At 41.6% G+C, this 12885-nt stretch overlaps 1 protein-coding gene and 1 long non-coding RNA gene across 2 annotated transcripts; one reads left to right on the top strand and one right to left on the bottom strand.

The window, feature by feature from the left end:
* The first annotated feature begins 396 nt into the window (after positions 1 to 396).
* Positions 397 to 7567, top strand: SRD5A3 (steroid 5 alpha-reductase 3). The gene is made up of 5 exons (XM_081209070.1): positions 397 to 634; positions 2062 to 2210; positions 4343 to 4537; positions 5866 to 5988; positions 6203 to 7567. Exons 1-5 carry the CDS (start codon positions 435 to 437, stop codon positions 6460 to 6462), a joined length of 927 nt encoding a protein of 308 aa, XP_081065196.1. The 5' UTR covers positions 397 to 434; the 3' UTR covers positions 6463 to 7567.
* A 263-nt stretch (positions 7568 to 7830) lies between these two features.
* On the bottom strand, positions 7831 to 12871 carry LOC308595187. Its single transcript, XR_014011883.1, has 2 exons — positions 7967 to 12871; positions 7831 to 7923 (listed from the first exon to the last, which is right to left on the bottom strand). It is a non-coding gene; the product is annotated as an uncharacterized lncRNA (long non-coding RNA).
* Positions 12872 to 12885: the final 14 nt, after the last annotated feature.

Raw genomic sequence — 12885 nt, 5'->3', positions numbered from 1 at the left:
GAAATTTTGTAAAAAAATAAGCAGACAGTAGTGAAGACAGAACATCCTGCTCTCACTGAGCGCACAAACCCTCAAAATACGGGAAACAGCTTACGTCGCTCTTCACTTTTACTTATCTCTATGAGCTGAGCGGCCGGAACCTTACGCGCTGTAAGTGACAAATAGAAACGCCAATTACAAACCGAATGGCGAAACAAATAGCGAATGTAAAGCTTTTAGAGGCGGGCCCAATGGATGATTTGGCAGTTGTGTAGTCTTTGAGGTGACGAACACCCCTCATGTCTATTGGCTGGCGGAGGGGCAATAGCTGATTGCTGTCCGTCCTTTAAAAAAAACAAAAACTCGCACCATGTGACGGGTTTAAGGAAGTGTGAGGGTTTTTTAAAACAATAAGAGGGCTGGTTGGCTTTTGCGGCTGCGCAGTTGCTGGAGCGATGGCTGAGCTGTGGCTGGTTCTGGCCGCCAGTTTCCTCGCGGCGCTGCTGGCTCTGCGGCTGCCTGGGCTGAAGCCCCCTCCCGGGCGCCCCTCGCTCAGCCTGGCGGCGGTCTTCCAGGATCTCCTCCGCTACGGCAAGACCAAGAGCGGCTGTCAGCCGCGCCCGCCCCAGCTGCAGGTCTTCGACGTGCCCAAGAGGTGACCGAAGCGACCCTATGAATGCAATGTTCCTGGGCATGTGCAGAGTGCCTGGTGAGACTCATGGCATTGTAGAGCTGGAAAGGGAACCCGAGGGCCATCTGGTCCGGTCCCCTTGCAATGCCGGAGCAGGCTGGATTTGATTTACATCAAATCGATTTAAACCAATAGTCAGTGAGGAAGTCATTTAACAAAGTTACTAAGATTGGATTAAGTACAGTTAAGATGTATGTTTGTTTGTTTAAAAAATTTGGAAAATCAATAAAAAAAATTGGAAAAAATATATATAAAATAAAGCACTAGTTAGTAAGACTTGATTTAAATCTCTCTTTTTAACCAAAAGACTCATTTTTCTCCGGTATAATCTTAATGTTTACAACCAGATGAAGGTTTCGTTTTTGGAATAATAAATTTTCAGAGTAGTTTTTACAGTTATATCAAAAATTTCTGATTTGGTTATACTATTAGAGATACATAGACAGATAATTATTAAATGATGGTGGGGTTTAATGAGTTAACTGTTTATATTTGGACAACTTTTCTGCTGTACTTTATTGGAAGGAGAAAAGTAATCATTTACTTAATAACAATTTAAACAATTTATTTAACTAAAACAATAACATTATAGCATATGCATCCATGTTTGTTAACTGATGTGCTTAAACATTTTTTTTAAAAAAATACCTTAGTCTGAGTTTTAGCACGCATGAAAAACTTTAACCAAATCCTTATTTCCTGATGAATAGCTTTTGGACTATAATGTAACTTAAATAGAAAAATATCTTTAGAAAGATTATTCCTCCAAAAGTATTTTATTTTAAATATCCAATTTAAATTTTAAAAAAATCCATTTTAATAATAATAATAATAATAATAGTTTTGAAATCATTTATTTTTATCCACCCTGTTCCTGAGTAAGATGCATACGGTCGCAGCCCATGCAGTATGTTTTAGAAAAGCTGAACAAAATCGGAATTGTAATTTCTTCTTCAGGCAAAATAAATGGGGGGGAAATACCCAAGACATCATTCCAAGCAATGTGGGCGAACTTAAAATTATGTTTTGAATCTGCTGTTGTTCTAGAAATAGTCGTTCAATTTAGTATATGGTCTTGCCAATCTCATTCTCTCTGAAATTAAGCCATGAACTAAGACACTAATTCTAGGGTGGGTGGGTGCGTGGCTTCCTATTGGTAAATGGGCAAAGCCAAAAAACATGACAAAAAAGGTGTTTTGAAAGTTGCAACTTGAGATGGTAATGAACATATTACCTTGGCAGTTCAGTGAAGGAAGGAAGGAAGAGAGTGTTGGGGAAAATATTTTTGTGAGTCGCCCATGGCAAATGAAGGAAAGGCAACAGAAGGTTAGAATATAGGGAACGTAGTTGTAGGGAATAAAACAGTAAACTGTCAGTGCTTCCTTCTACAGGTGGTTCTACCACTTCTATGTTGTGTCGGTGATCTGGAACGGTTCCGTGCTGCTGTTGCTTCTCCAAAGCCACCTTCTGTCAAGGCCCTTTCCTATTTGGCTTCAGGACTTCCTCAGCATTCTTGGAGTATCGCAGGACCAAGATGGAGGTGTGTCGTCTCCTGAGAATTTTATTTATTTATTAAATTTGTATACAGTGGTACCTTGGGTTAAGAACTTAATTCGTTCTGGAGGTCCATTCTTAACCTGAAGCTGTTCTTAACCTGAGACACCACTTTAGCTAATGGGGCCTCCCGTTGCTGCCATGCCACGCGATTTCTGTTCTCATCCTGAAGCAAAGTTCTTAACCCGAGGTACTATTTCTGGGTTAGCGGAATCCGTAACCTGAAGCGTCTGTAACCCGAGGTACCACTGTATCCAAAGATCGCAGGGCGGTTCACAACCTAAAAAGACAAAATGAGAACACAAACTACATTAAAATAATTTTTAAAAAGCAGTAACACACACACACATATTTCAAAGGCCATAGAATATTTAATCAGCCAAAGGCCTTGTTATAGAGAAACATTTTTGGCTGGTTCCTAAAGATATGAAATGAAGGTGCTGACGAGCTTCCCTGGGGAGAACATTCCACAAGCAGGGAGCCATTGCAAAACAGACCCTTTCTCGCGTTGCCACCCTCCAGACCTTCGTGGAGGCAGGTGGCACATGAAGAAGGGCCTCAGTTGATGATTGCAGGGTCCAGATCAGTTCATATGGGGAGAGGCAGTTGCTTCATAGTTGGTGGTATAGAAAGCCACCCAGAGGTTGAGGAGAATTAACAGGGTCACAGTTCCCCAGGCTCCCTCCCAACAGAGGTAATCATATAGGGCGGCCAAAACTCTTTCTGTTTCAAAACATCCTGAGACACCCGAGAATCATATGAACTGTTGCTTGTCATGGAAAAATAAACCCCCTGTGTTCTCCTTGTGGGATCCTTTCCTCAGGGCTCTATCTGCTCCACTTAAACAGTGTTTTAAAACTCAAAACTATTTCCCCATAACATGTATATCAGTAAAAGGTAAAGGGACCCCTGACCATTAGGTCCATTCATGGCCAACTCTGGGGTTGCGGCGCTCATCTCGCTTTATTGGCTGAGGGAGCCGGCGTACAGCTTCCAGGTCATGTGGCCAGCATGACTAAGCCGCTTCTGGCGAACCAGAGCAGTGCATGGAAACGCCATTTACCTTCCCGCCGGAGCGGTACCTATTTATCTACTTGCACTTTGACGTGCTTTCGAACTGCTAGGTTGGCAGGAGCAGGGACCGAGCAATGGGAGCTCACCCTGTCGCAGGGATTCGAACCGCAGACCTTCTGATCAGCAAGTCCTAGGCTCTGTGGTTTAAACCCACAATGCCACCCATGCCCCATGTATGTCAGTGCACGTTACAATTTTTTAACATATATTCACAGTTGCACCACTGGCAGTAGAACGACTTCCTTTACTTCCCCCTATCATTTAGAGATGCAAGTTTCCCTTGAGCACACATTTCAAGGTTTGGGTTCTCCTGGAAGTGTACCACTTGAGAACACAGGTGGAGCATTTTTTTGTTTGAATCCTCCTTCATGTAAAAGAGGAACACCTTGCATGTCTGAGAAATGGCTAGGGTGGGACCCTGAGAGCCAGCATGGTGTAGTGGTTAAGAGTGGTGGAGTCATAATCTGGTGAACCGAGTTCGCTTCCCCACTCCTCCACATGCAGCTGCTGGGTGACCTTGGGCTAATCACACTTCTCTGAAGTCTCTCAGCCTCACTCACCTCACAAAGTGTTTGTTGTGGGGGAGGAAGGGAAAGGAGATTGTTAGCAGCTTTGAGACTCCTTAGGGTAGTGATAAAGCAGGATATCAAATCCAAACTACTACCTTGTATCAGACACAATAGCTTTTCACACACAAGGAATTCACCACTTAGATCATTCAGATGAGCAGCCTTGAATCTCATAGTAGGTGGATGTTTCGCAATTATGATGAAATACATTATTCGCTGCCCTGATGAGATGACTCAGATTATTCATAAAGTAAATGAACAGTTTTGAAAGTGCCCGATGCAATAATGGTTCTACCGATATTGCTAAGTTCTTGGAATTCTGCATGCAAACATAATGCAATGTGTCTGAGTTATTGTTTTTGCAAGCATTTACTTTCTCTTTTGATCCTGCTGTTCGTCTGCCTTTTAATGAGAATCTGACATGTCTGGTGAAAAGAGCAGTTGTTTTACACCGTAACCTGTGTTGGATTTCTAGGTGGTGAATCCTTGTCTGTTTTCCTGGTTTGCCTCTTTGTCTGGTTAAACAGCTGTAGACGGCTAAAAGAGTGTCTTCACATCAGTGTGTTCTCAGGAGGTGTCATCCATATTGTACAGTACTGCTTTGGACTCTGTTACTATGTTCTGCTGGGCTTAACTTTGTTATGTCAAGTGCCAACCAATGTCCGGGAAGGTAAGTACTTATTTAGCAGCAGCATCTTATATAATGCTTCTTTGTTTTCCATGGGAGTAGATTAGGCTGAAGCCTGGTAAACACACAGCAAAATGGAACGTAAGAGTATAGAAAGCTATCAACTTATAAGGATTTTAAAAAGCCCCTTTTTTTCAAACGAAAACCAATCCAGAGTAGCAGACTACTCCTAACATCACATCCTTGATCTGGTTTGGCGACATCTTACTCTGAGATACAGTGGGATGTAGCTTGCCATTGAAAAACTACCCCCAAAATATTTTTATTCAGTTTTTTTTTAATATAGGTCTGGATTAGAGATAAGTATTTTTTCACCATAAAATTTGAGGTGTCCATTTCTTTTAGTTCTCAAATACTAGCAATGCAGAGACTTGTTCAATGTAGGAAGCCACAGGTCAAACATAATCACAAGGATAATAAAGAATGCATTTACTAGGGCCAGCTTCTGTTCAAAAATCAGTATGTGAGCTTTTAGTTTTTGCAGACTGGATTGAAATAGTTACTGAAGTAGAACTCTGTGGCACATACTTGCATGTAGTTTTGTGCGAATTTATGACATAAGTGTTTTTATAAATATTTGTTTCCCTTATTGTAGATCAAGGTAAAATGCCTTTAGCTCTTTTTTTTGGGGGGGGGAATTAAATCAAACAAGAATCGGGAGCAGGCAGGGACAGAGAGATTTCTGTTGTCTGTGTGAGTTCTGGCCTAGTACATACTGCAGAGCTGGGATTTTAAACTAGTTCCTGTTGATGAATCACAGAAGTACACCATATTAAATTTGCTGTAAGTGTCTATAAGTTGTTGCTTTATTAAATTCATTTGCTTTTATGAAAAATTCCCCCATTAGTTATCAGATCTACAGAAATATGCCATAATTTAAGAATTTATTTCACTTCTGTGCAATGTTCCTTTAAGTCAGGGTTGGGGAACCAGTTGGACTACAGCTTCCATCATGTCTGACCATTGGCCATGATGACTGAACCTGGTGGAAATATCTGGAGGTCCACAGGTTCCCCATTCCTGCTTTATGTGTTGATTTGCCAGCCCTCCTAGCTCAAACACTACTTAATTTTTTGCCTCTTTTGTTAGTTGGGGGTATCATAGAAACGATAAGCATGACAGTATGCCAGATCTTTAGAATAAGGACTGTAGGGAAGAATTTGATACTCCTCTGTATCTTGAACGTGGCGTTAAGAGTGTCGTCCAAGATGAGACATGCAGTTGGGAGAACCGCCTGAGCTAGCTGCTAGAAGAAATATAGATTCTGATTCTTTTAGCATCTAAACATACCCTCTTTCTGCATAATTCAGGGAAAGATCACCGACTGACTGTCTGCTGGTACCATGTCCTTGGAGTCCTGATGTTCATTTGGGCCTCTGTTCATCAACATAGATGTCATGTGATTCTAGCTAATCTTAGAAAAAATAAATCAGGTAAGATATTTTGCTGTTTGTTCTAGTCTAGCTTTTGCTCCTCCAGGTAAAAAACGTTACAGTACCTTGCACATCCATAATCTTGCAAGTATTGTTGCTTTCCCCACAACACTAATACCCACAAATTAGATCAGTGCTGGTGAAAATGGGATGTATTTCAACATTATTCCTCAGCTAGACAAGACTAACACCTGTTTACTTTTTGCTATTTCAGGGAAAGTACAAAATTTGGACCACAGTATTCCTTTCGGCGACTGGTTCGAGTTTGTGTCCTGTCCGCATTACTTTGCCGAACTTCTAATATACCTGTCGATGGCTGTCATGTTTGGGTTTAACAATTTAACGTGGTGGCTTGTTGTGACTTATGTGTTCTTCAGCCAGGCGGTGAGTGCCGTTTTGTGCCATGAATATTACCTGAGCAACTTCAAACAGTATCCAAAGTGTCGGAAAGCCTATGTACCCTTTCTTTTTTAGGCTGTTCATCTTAACTTGGGGGAATGGAAATCTTTTTCTAGGTGTCAAGAGGCTGTTATAAGCAGAGGATTTGACTAAAACTGAATTGATGCAGATCGGTCTGAAATCCTTTTACCACTTAGTTTTTAGAATGAACTGCTGTGGTATATGGAAACAACCGGTTTATGAATACTCAAAAGGAAGTATCATTGAGTTCAAAGTGGCTTACTTTCAGGTAAGCCCATTGCACACAGCAGAACTTACTTCTGAGTATGCTAAGATCATACTGTGAACAAAGAGATTCTGCGTGTGTCCATCTCCCCCACCAAATGCTCAAACCTGAAGCCATATTTGTTACATATGGCCTTAATGAGAAGGAATTATTTACATAGTAAGAGTGAAGACGGTACTATTGAACATGTATTTATTTTTCTGCATTCGTTCTGTGCAGCATGCAGAACTGAAAGAAACAGCTGCACCTTCAGTCCGATTCACATATTCATGCACATCATTTGAATAACAAAATGATGAAAAATCATTTTAATAGCCGTTGCATATGTGAATGGACTCTTTTGAACCACATTGCTAATAGTTACTTGGAACAATTACCATGCATGTGTAAATTGGCTGTTCTTATTTCTACACTTGAAAATTATACTACTTTTCATTTTGAAATCAGAGTTTGAATATTTAGAAGCAGAAATCTCAACTGCAGCTTCTTAATTCTATAAAGCTTGAAGGCAAGGCACAACCTGGAAAATTAAATAACTCTGTTGCTGTCATTCCTTTATAAGAAAATTGTATGCGAGAACTGCTCCCAGTAGTACAGAGAATAACATTGTCGTGTTTCTCACAAACGCCTATGTTTAAATGGAGACTTTCATTGTATGAACCATTCTAGATAAGCGCATGGGTGTTCAGAACAATGCAAATATAGAAAATGTAGTTGCACGTCATGGTTTCGATCCAAAACAAAGGAGACCACAGCCATGTGATGCAACAGTTTTCGGGGTCAGGCTTCCTGCCCCAATGCAACTTTGCAAGTTACAGCGCCGGAAGATCATTGCAGGCCCATGGCCATGCACAGTTATTTCCTAAGAATGTAAGGATTAGAAATTCTGAATTTTTTTTAAAAAGGAAGCCGGTGGGGGAGAATATCTTATGCTTTCAGCAACCTGTTAATGCTTGAGAAGCTACATAACTGAATTGACATTTCATAAAATAAGCCTTCCCAATCGCCTCACATACGTATTTCCTCCAACCAAACAAAATATGGTTCTGGGTAGCTCAGTTCATGTACTCTACCTCACTCCAGCTACACTGTTTGTCTTTTTCAGCTCACAGTGAAGTGGGTCTCCTTGCACAAGGGTCTGGAAACCCCTGGTAATGGTTTTGAAAAAATGCTTTTGGAAATCCAGGTGTCCCATCAGTGCTGTCCTAAGTACTGTTAATCTGAACAACATGTACTCTACCCATCTCTCTCTCTCTCTCTCTCTCTCTCTCTCTCTCTCTCTCTCTCTCTCACACACACACACACACACACACACACAGTTGGAAGATGTGATGTTGATTAACCCTGTTAATGTCTTTCACACCAGGGTAGTTGAACATATAGTACTACTGTAGTATCGTCTATTTTATTATTTATTTTCATATGAGTGCATTGGGAGCAAAGGCTTAAAGATTTTCTTCATAATGTAACAAGCCCAAGAAAGCTAGGGAAAGACATTTGGTTCTCACAGACTTTACTTAGGATCAAATTTTGTCTGGTACAGCAGTGACTTATGTTTTTATAAAACTATTTAAAATAGATGGTGTATATTTTATACTATTTTATCCATCTGTTGTATGTAGAATACCCAATGTAATATTTACATATTTAATAAAAACCTGAACCACTGGTCTGCTTTGAAAGAAGCAAATTAATACTGTCCTGCTTATTTTTCTTCAACCACAATAGAATAACATGGCAGAGAAAAGTACTTAATGAAGTAATTTTTTTAATTAAAAAAACCCCACATATATACAGAGTGTACCCAGAAGGCTGTGAGCCGATTCTGGTGGGGAAAAGAAAGTGCTGTTAAGAAAAGCTGGATGCTGCAACATGTAGCAGCATTACTTATATAAAAATTTGCATATAATTGCACAATTCAATCTTGGTTTGTTACATATGAGAAAGAGCAAAGTGTTACACAGGCCACTGAAGCCCTGCCTTTTGAAGCTAGCAGTCCTGATGGGTGTGCGCTTCTACCCCACTCCTTGGCATTCTTGCTATTTTATTAGGCCCACAGAATTTCTATAAATTTAATTAATATTAATAATAATATACTGCACTTGCAGACAGAAGCGTGAGAATCTTGTTGAAAGAGAGAACTATGGTCTTGTGTGCAAATTCTGTGTTTGGAACTGCCTCCCAGGACAAAGATACTTAATCTACAGTACAGGAAGTACTTTTTTGATTTAAAAAACAAACGGGGTACCTCGGGTTACATACTCCGCTTCAGGTTACAGACTCCGCTAACCCAGAAATAGTACCTCAGGTTAAGAACTTTACCTCAGGATGAGAACAGAAATCGTGCAGCGGCAGCAGGAGGCCCCATTAGCTAAAGTGGTGCTTCAGGTTAAGAACAGTTTCAGGTTAAGAACAGACCTCCAGAACGAATTAAGTTCTTAACCCGAGGTACCACTGTACACTCTATATAAAATGTGTTGGGTGCCAGAACAAAATGGCTGCCATGAGCGGGGCAGGGGGAGGGAAAGGTGCAGGTACTCTTTTTGTCACACACAAAAAGCACTGGATACAAGACTGGAGAACTTGTGGCCTTCCAGATGCTGAACCACCATTCCCATCAGCCTGACCCACCATAGGCGGCCATGGGTTCTCTGTTTCTGCTTGAATAAATGTCCATAGGGTTGTGCCCTAAGGTTGTAACTCCCAATGAACTCAACAGAACTTCTGAGTATACATGCCAAGGATTTTGCTGTTAAAAGGGTTGAGGACCCGATGCTGGGCTAGAGCCTTGCGGCCTCTAGAATAACTGACCCCCTTTCCACATATTCCAGAACCATTTCAAATACAGTATTTTATTATTTCAAGTGGATACGTTAAATTTTTCCCAAAAAAAATCCCAAAGTTCCCCAATCTCGGCTCAAAATGCCTAGTGCCTCTACTTTGTCTCTTTTCTTTCCTTTCCGTCTCCTAGAGTAATGGAGAGTGGTGATAATGACCAGTTGAAGACCAAAGCTCTGGAATTTTCAGTTGATGCATGTGGTATAGTTTGGTTGAGCCATTTATTTTATTATATTAAATATTTTAGTGATTAGCAGGCTGTAATCTATGCCATCTCATAGGCTCATCTGATACCATGCAGTTGAGTCAAATGAGCTCATCACCCAGTTATAATGTGGACACTCTGCCGCAGGATTGAGCCAAAAGATTTTCAAGTTAACCAATTATTGAATTCTATGTAAGTACCACAGTAAAACAAGATGGCTTCCAAGTGTTCTTTATTTTTCAAACTCAAATGTCTAAGGTGGTGTAACCTTCATAATAGAACAACAGTAACAGTTGGGGGTTTTGTTGTTGCTGCTGCTATGCAATAACTTTTTAAAAATAATCCAGCTTTGTTTTTATTTAATCCTCATTTACATTTGGCACTTCCAGTAACAAGAACTGGGCTGCGTTCCTAAAAGGACACCTGGCTTTGCTTCAAGGCTATTTATCCCTGGCAGTGTTTCTGGGTGTAAATCAACAGTCTTGTAAACAGAAAAAAATTACTGATTCTGTCAAGTTGTTTGGCTAATGTTGGCAGGCAAAGATGTATGACGAGACATCGACAAATTAAGGATCCTCCACCCACCTTTCTGGTCAGAAATGTATTGCAGCAGTAAGTGAACAATCCAGTGTGTCACTCAGACTCTATGTCTCCCGAATAAACTCAGGGAAGTTGCTGAAGTAACCAAGCTTATGTCAACATAGCACTTTGCGCTACATAGCCGGAATGTCCGAGCTGCTGAGACTGCACTCATTGAACTGCATACTTCATCACAATAATGAACAGACAGTGATGTCAGTAGGGCTACTTTAGAGTAGGTAGAGTATTACTGATGGATTTACTGTCACCCCATAACATGGGCTCTCTGGTTGGCTTGTACACAAACACACAAAATTAAAGCAGTATAAAGCAATAGCAACTAAGTAATAAGTCAATTAAAGGAACAAGAACACAATTTAAGCATAATGTTTAAAAACAGTAACATTTGCAGATGGATTGTGTAGCTGCTTACAAGTAGTAACCAAGGAGAATTTGCAGCCCAACCAACCTGTGTTTACCATGAGGTAAGTCTCACTGGCAATATAATTCACTTCTAGTTATGAATCAATCATTTTATTTGTATGCTACCTTTCCACAGTTAAAACTGCTCAAGGTGGCTTACAACATATTAAAAACAAACACATAACTGCAAACATAAAAGCAGTTATATGTAATAAAACAAAACTTCAAAAAGTACACAACCAAATTGAACAATTTCCAGATCTCTTTCTCTTTGGCGATCACTCATAGCCAAGATTGTCTTCCATAAACACAGTTTTAACAATGAGTCAGTAAGTGACTGTGGAGGCCAATTCTGGATCCACACGTTCCTTCCATAGTGGGGACATTGGTTTCTGGGCGGGAATTGATCACGGTGTGGATTTTCCAAGTGTGCCTTCCTCTTAGCACGTTTCTCCCTTGTGTCTTCAAAGCCCTTGACACCTTTGGTAAAGGCTGTTCTCCAACTGGAGCACCCGCAGGCCAGTGTTTCCCAGTTGTCAGTGTTTATACTACATTTTTTTAGATTTGCCTTGAGACAGTCTTTAAACCTCTTTTGTTGACCACCAGCATTACACTTTCCATTTTTAAGTTGGGAATAGAGTAGTTGCTTTGGAAGACAATGATCAGGCATCCGCGCATGACCAGTCCACCAGTAACCCTCTCCAACAAAAAGCCCTCAACAATGCCCCAACCCAAGAGGAAGAAATAAACTGTTAGCATGCATCTGTTTGCATGCATATTTGAAAGCACCTCAAAATGTGCATTCCATGCAAAAGAGTGTGGTGCTAATAGACAGGGTCCTTATGCAGAGGTGCATTTATGTCCACAGTTTGCCATAAATATCTGTTTCTCTTATTTGCCATACAAGATGCAGATCTCCTTCACAAGATCAGGGCAACTGAATGCAGATGTTGACAAGCATCCCAGAACTCCCACCAGCCCCAAGCAAGGATGGCATGATGGTGGAGATGCAGCTCCACAACATCTGGCGGAGTCAATGCTTCCCCACGAGATGGGGAGCTGCTTCGAGCAACTTTTCAGAAACTATCCTAAGCCGACTATGGTGCTTTGTCTTCCCTGCTGTTCCTTATCTGTATTGTAAGCCTGTCTTTCTGCAAAGAAAGCATTTTGCTTGCTGGGTTAAGTCCCCCAATCCCCAGGACAGAAGGAACAGTGACCTGGGATGATGTGCTGCTACACGGTGTGCACCACCATCCCCTATTGTTGTTTAGTCGTATCCGACTCTTCGTGACCCCATGGACCAGAGCACGCCAGGCACTCCTGTCTTCGACTGCCTCCCGCAATTTGGTCAAACTCATGCTGGTAGCTTCGAGAACACTGTCCAACCATCTCGTCCTCTGTCGTCCCCTTCTCCTTGTGCCCTCCATCTTTCCCAACATCAGGGTCTTTTCCAGGGAGTCTTCTCTTCTCATGAGGTGGCCAAAGTAGTGGAGCCTCAGCTTCACGATCTGTCCTTCCAGTGAGCACTCTCGGCTGATTTCCTTCAGAATGGATAGGTTTGATCTTCTTGCAGTCCATGGGACTCTCAAAAGTCTCCTCCAGCACCATAATTCAAAAGCATCAATTCTTCAGCGATCAGCCTTATTTACGGTCCAGCTCTCACTTCCATACATCACTACTGGGAAAACCATAGCTTTAACTATATGGACCTTTGTTGGCAAGGTGATGTCTCTGCTTTTCAAGATGCTGTATAGGTTTGTCATTGCTTTTCTCCAAGAAGCAGGCGTCTTTTAATTTCGTGACTGCTGTCACCATCTGCAGTGATCATGGAGCCCAAGTAAAATCTCTCACTGCCTCCATTTCTTCCCCTTCTATTTGCCAGGAGGTGATGGGACCAGTGGCCATGATCTCATGCATCATAAGGTGCACAATTTACATTGCACGCCTGGGTCTTTATTTCCCACCCACTTAAACTACCAGAATTCTTGAGGAGTCGCGCGGCCCCAGAGGGAGGGAGCGGGTCGGAGGGGAAAGCGCCACGTGACCCAGGTAGGGTTAGGTAGGTTCGCTCTCTCGCTCTCCCCAGCCCCGCCCCCTTCGAGCGTAGCTCTCTCTCGCTCTTTGCAAAGCGGGGATGATTCGAACATGCTGGTTCCGGCGCCACCAA

Source organism: Podarcis bocagei (genome assembly GCF_964188305.1).
Source record: "Podarcis bocagei genome assembly, chromosome: 9".
NCBI classification, from domain to species: Eukaryota; Metazoa; Chordata; class Lepidosauria; order Squamata; family Lacertidae; genus Podarcis; species Podarcis bocagei.
Note: the sequence above shows the minus strand (reverse complement) of the source record. Positions and strands in the feature narration are given on the sequence as shown.